At 38.6% G+C, this 6,173-nt stretch overlaps 2 protein-coding genes across 2 annotated transcripts; both read left to right on the top strand.

Annotated features, from left to right (window-relative positions):
• The first annotated feature begins 417 nt into the window (after nucleotides 1-417).
• On the top strand, nucleotides 418-5,603 carry LOC147944346 (uncharacterized). The gene is made up of 5 exons (XM_087512549.1): nucleotides 418-571; nucleotides 2,648-3,185; nucleotides 3,258-3,357; nucleotides 3,455-4,133; nucleotides 5,398-5,603. Exons 1-5 carry the CDS (start codon nucleotides 418-420, stop codon nucleotides 5,601-5,603), a joined length of 1,677 nt encoding a protein of 558 aa, XP_087368675.1.
• LOC147944347 (uncharacterized) lies at nucleotides 1,320-2,546 on the top strand. Its single transcript, XM_087452779.1, has one exon. It carries the CDS (start codon nucleotides 1,335-1,337, stop codon nucleotides 2,544-2,546), a length of 1,212 nt encoding a protein of 403 aa, XP_087308905.1. The 5' UTR covers nucleotides 1,320-1,334.
• Nucleotides 5,604-6,173: the final 570 nt, after the last annotated feature.

The following is a 6,173-nucleotide window of genomic DNA, read 5'->3' as shown; positions in this document are numbered from 1 at the left end:
AATCTTCCTCGCAAAACACACGCAACTCCCTCGCAAAATTTGCGACGGATTAGCGTTGAACTGTATTTGCGAGGGAGTTGCAAGGGATGAAGATGTCAGAAACCACGTTTTCCCCGGGTGTAACTGTTTAGTCGGTAAAACAGTGAATGCCTCGCAAGTCTCTTGCAAAAAAATAAATCTTTTTTATTTCCCTCGCAAATCCCTTGCAAATTTCCTTAGCAAATCCATAGCATTTATTTTTAGTATGCCTATAAATAGCAAGTCCATCATCTATGGAAACCACAACACAAAACACTTACAACAAAAGCAATTCTACTATCAAAAAAAAAAATTTTGAAAGAAAAAAAAAACTAGAAAAAAGAAAAAAAAAAGAAAGGCTACAAAAAAAAAACCTAAATTTTTTTAAATTCTACAATAATGCTTGGAGGGGGGCAGCATGAGATATACACATGGCGACAGTGGATGTACAATCACAGAGATCCGGAGACCGGTGATGTGACGAAAAAGTTTTGTGACGGGTTGCGCGGTTTCATTTACCAGGCGACAAACCAAGACTTTGCTCGTGAAAACGGTACAATATTTTGTCCATGTCCTAAGTGGTTCAACATTAAATATTTGGAATTTAATCTAGTGAAGAAGCATCTTTACAATAGAGGATTTATGCCAAATTACTATGTATGGTTACGTCATGGAGAGAGTTGTGGCAGTAACGTTGGAAGTAGTAGTATGAATTATGCTATTGATCAACCTAGTAATTATGGGCATCAAGAATCTGATCAATTTGGTTTTTATGGGTATAATGAGGAAAATAGATTTCATGATATGGTTAATGATGCATTTCATGAAACTACTGCTGCATTTCCTGAGAATAATACGGAAGAACCCAATGTAGATGCACAACGTTTTTATGATATGTTAGATGCTGCAAATCAACCTATCTACGATGGATGTAGAGAAGGTCATTCTAAGTTATCATTGGCATCTAGGATGATGACAATTAAAGCTGATAATAACTTAAGTGAGATTTGCATGGATTCTTGGGCTGAACTCATTAAAGAGTATTTGCCAGCTGATAATGTATCGGCTGAGAACTACTACGAAATACAGAAGTTGGTTGCGAGTCTTGGATTACCATCTGAAATGATTGATGTGTGCGTTGACTTTTGCATGATTTTTTGGAAAGACGATGCTAAGCTGCAGGAATGTCGGTTTTGCGGGAAGCCGAGATATCAGCCTACTCAAGGAAGGACGCGAGTGCCATATAAACGTATGTGGTACTTGCCTGTTGCTGATAGATTGAAACGCCTATACAATCAAAATGGACTGCAGCGGCAATGAGATGGCATGCAAAACATTCTACTGAAGAAGGAGAAATTACACACCCATCTGATGCAAAGGCGTGGAAACATTTTCAATCGGTATATCCTGACTTTGCTCAAGAGTGTAGGAATGTTTATCTTGGGTTGTGTACAGATGGTTTTAGTCCATTTGGTATGTCAGGGAGGCAGTATTCTTTATGGCCTGTTATATTGACGCCATACAATCTTCCTCCAGATATGTGTATGCAAAGCGAATTTCTGTTCTCGAGTATTTTGGTACCAGGTCCAAAGCATCCAAAGCGAGCTCTAGATGTCTTCTTACAACCTCTGATTCATGAGCTGAAGCAATTGTGGTATGAAGGTGTGCAGACGTTCGATTCGTCGAGAAAACAGAATTTTAATATGCGGGCAGTGCTAATGTGGACGATTAGTTACTTCCCTGCGTACGGAATGTTATCTGGGTGGACAACACACGGAAGATTATCATGTCCTTATTGTATGGAACGTACGGAGGCATTTCAGTTAAAGCATGGGCGAAAACTTTGTTGGTTTGATTGTCATCGTCGGTTTCTTCCCTTGCATCATCCGTACCGGAAGAACAAGAAGTTGTTCAGAAAGAATAAAGTTGTTCGTGTTCCTCCACCAACTTATGTCTCTGGAAATGATTTATTTGAGCAGATTGATTACTATGGCGCTCAAGAAACCTGTAAACGTAGGGGTAACTATCACACACCAGCAAACATGCCAGATGGATATGGAAGCGCTCACAATTGGCACAAGCAGAGTATTTTTTGGGAGCTTCCATATTGGAAAGATCTTCTGTTGCGGCACAACCTTGACGTGATGCACATCGAGAAAAACGTTTTCGAGAATTTTATCGTTACGCTTCTGAATGTGCAGGGTAAAACAAAAGATAGCAGGAGATCTAGGTTGGATTTGGCGGAAATATGCGCAAGGATCGAGTTACATCTTACTAGAGATGGGAAACTACCAGTACCCCAATTTCGATTGTCAGCAAAGGCTAAGAAGGTGTTGTTCGAGTGGGTTAAATCTGAAATGAAGTTTCCAGATGGATTTGTATCTAAATTTTCGAGATGTGTAGAGCAAGGCCAAAAATTTTCTGGTATGAAGAGCCACGATTGTTATGTCTTCATGCAACGGCTACTACCGTTTGTATTTCTTGAGCTCTTGCCAAAACACGTTCACGAAGCTATTGCTGGTATATAAGTATATAAAGATATATATATATATATATATATATATTTATATATTGATATATATACCTATATAATTAATTAACCCATGAATTTGTTATTCATTGGTTGTAGGTATTGGAGTTTTTTTCCGGGACTTATGCACTAGAACATTGACCAGTGATGGCATAGAGCAGTTACGAGCTAATATTCCAGTGTTAATTTCTAACTTGGATAAAATCTTTCCCCCTGCTTTTTTTGATGTGATGGAACATCTTCCAATCCATCTACCACATGAAGCTGATCTTGGTGGGCCAGTGCAATTTCGCTGGATGTATCCTTTTGAGTCGTTTATGAAAGGTCTAAAAGGAAAGGCCAAAAATCTTGCCAGAGTTGAGGGGTCGATAGTTGCCGGGAGTTTAACAGAGGAAACATCTCACTTCACATCATACTACTTTAGCCCCACTGTGAGAACCAAAAAAACACGTACTCGACGATATGATGACGGAGGCGTTGCACCTACATATAATGTTCCTGATGTTCCAGATATCTTTGCTCAGATAGGAAGACTTGCTGGAAAGTTAAAGGAAGTTTGGTGGGAAGATCATAGCTATTGTCGAGCAGCTCACAATTACATCTTGAGGAATCTAGATTATGTTCAACCTTTTGAGAGGTATTCTTGTTTAAAAACTAAAATTAATTTTAATTTATAAGATAATGAACTAACAAATCTCTATTTTTTTAGACTTTTTGAAATGCAGATTCGTGAAGCATATCCTAATTTAGAAGAATCTGACTATGAGGCTTACAAAGAGCGGGATTTCGCTAATTGGTTAAAATACTATGTAAGTATATGTATGAAATAAATTTAAATTAACTATATGTATTATAATTTTTAATTTAAATAAACTAATAGTCTAAATATCTTATTAATTTATATAGGTTCAGAATGGATGTGGAAATGAACCCTTGCCTCTTTGGTTGCATGAGCTTGTTCAAGAACCAAGAGCGAAGATCACTACTGCTCCGATGTACTTTACTTGCGGTTATACTTATCATACGTACGCACACGGAAGTCGCAAAGCTACAGCAAATTATGGAATCTATGTACAAGCTGGTGATAGCGATTTCTATGGCGTTTTGCAACAAATATTAGAAGTTGATTATCCAGGGCTTCTGAATCTGAGATGCATACTTTTCAAGTGTAACTGGTTCGATCCATCGGCCCGAGGTGTGCGAGTAAATAATTGGGGAGTTGTCGATGTGAATGCGAACAGATCGTACGCCAAATTTGATCCTTTCATCCTAGCATCACAAGCACAACAAGTGAGCTTTCTGCCCTATCCTCGTTTAAGAGCAAGACGTGAAATGTGGTTATCAGTCATTAAAGTTAATCCTCAAGGCCGTATAATCGGGTTAGTTGATGATCAAGTCGTGTTGCAACAAGAAAGAGTCGGTGAAGTTACCATTCCAAACATGTCAACGGAAGATATTATCCACACTGATCCACAAAACATACAATTTGAAGATGTTGATGATGTTTCTGAAGAAGAGGGTGAATTAGACGAATTCGAAGAGTCCGATGACAGAGAAGATTCTGATGATGATGATGTTAATTCTAGTAGTTCAGAAAATGAATCTGATTGAGTAATTGTATTTTTTGTTGTTTTTGTTTTTCTTTTTGTTGTTTTTTTAAAAAAGATTTATTATATTGCGAGGGATTTGCTTTGGAATTGCGAGGGACCTATACCCTAAACGTTATTTGCGAGTGACTTGCGAGGAAGTGGTAAACGTTCTTGCAGATCCCTCGCAAGATCCCTCGCAATTTGCGAGGGATGTGCGATATTTTCTAGCTAATCCCTCGCTAATACCTCGCGGATCCCTCGCATTTTAATAAACTTGCCAATATTGTTTACTAATGATCATTAACCTTTTCAAACTAAAGGAATGCAATCCCAAACTAATATCAAGAGACAAGAAGCTTTTGATTGTTTATTGATATATGTTGTTTAGGGTATAGGGTTGGTAAATGTTGTTTAGGGTATAGGGTTGATAAATGTTGTTTAGGGTATAGGGTTTATAAGATATATATGGTAAGGGATTTATTTAGAGCTTTTGATTGAGTAAATTTGAATGAGGATATGTGATTCCTTTTTCAAAATGTATGATATTAGTGAACATTCTAATGATGAAAATGTAAGTGTTTAGGGTATAGATTTGCGAGGGATTTACGAGGAATTTGCGACGGCCACTAGCTAATCCCTCGCAAAATTGTAAAATATAGCCTCAAATATTGCGAGGGCTTTGCGACCAGCCTTAGCTAATCCCTCGCAAATTTGTAAAACCTAGATATACCCTCGCAAACTTTGCGAGGGATTTGCGACTGCCCCTAGCTATTCCTTCGCAATATCGTAAACCCTAGACATTAAGGTTTTGCGAGTGCTTTGCGAGGGACCCTAGCTATTCCCTCGCAATGTTTATTATTTGCGACTGATTTGCGAGGTGCCTCGGTAATCCCTCGCAATATTTGCTAGGGCTTTGCGAGGCTTTAAAAAGTTTATATATACAAGATCAATCGCGGTTTGAGCTTGCTCAAACCCAAAACACTCGCCGTCAGACCCTAATTTTCTCTCCGATCTTCAGTCAAACCCTAGTTCTATTCCAATCTTCTTCCGGTGTTCCAGTGTTCTTCTTCCGGTGTTCTTCTTCCGACAAGGTAAAACACAAATCTCATCTGATTTCTTCTTCTATGCTTTTCATTTGTTTTTATTTCGATTTTGTTTTTATCTCGTTTTGTTTCTTTTAGTTTTGTTTTGTTTTAAGATCTTGCATTTTGCTTTCGATCTTTCCTTTCGTTTTGGTTTTGATTTCGATCTTATTTGTAGATTACACAAGATTCCTGTCGGATCGAGGTTTAGCCTCTCCCACTGCTACTAATCCCTCTCCCACTGCTTCTAATCGTTGCGGTGCCTCCGGTTCTCACAACCCTTCGGGTTCTCATAATAGCCGCCGTCAATCCGTGCCTGCGACGCCTGCTTATAATACGCCTTCACCAATTCCTGCGGCGGATCCTGACATTTCAGCGTCTTAACCCGCGACTTCCTCGTCTACAGTCATGTCCCAACGTCTCAACAATCTGACTTTGGAGCAGTTACTCGATAGTCCTGGTCGAGCTGGTTTGACTAAACTAGATCCGCGACGACCTCCAGGAACTCTGTGGTAAGAATTTTTTTTTTAAGTTTTTAATTAATAATATAATTACGAATTGTATTTGCATGGATTCTAAAAGTTTTATTTGTTTTCAAGGTTTGAGCAAGACCCATGTGTTGCTTCTACTGTTCGAAGCATCTTTGAAAGAGATTTCAAATAGCCCCATGCCAATTGGACATAGACGCCAACTAGCGTGGTAGACCGTTGGTGTGAAACATTTGCGGTAAGTGAATCTCTTTGTTTGCTATTTTACCATATGTTTTCTTTGCCTTAATTAAATATAGACTAATCCTTTCTTTTTTTGGAAGCAAATATACAATTGGGACCGTTGCATAAACGATAGAGTGAGGAAAGATTTGAAGACAAGTTGAAGGAAAGGATGTGTGATCAAGTGTCGAGGTGGAAGTTGAAGTGGAAGCTGAAAGGTGATGAGGCAAAGCCACGATGGATT

This window comes from Camelina sativa, chromosome 5 (genome assembly GCF_030686135.1).
Source record: "Camelina sativa cultivar CO46 ecotype springtype chromosome 5, ASM3068613v1".
NCBI classification, from domain to species: domain Eukaryota; kingdom Viridiplantae; phylum Streptophyta; class Magnoliopsida; order Brassicales; family Brassicaceae; genus Camelina; species Camelina sativa.
The sequence above is the reverse complement of the archived record's forward strand: the minus strand, read 5'-3'. Positions and strand labels throughout refer to the sequence as shown.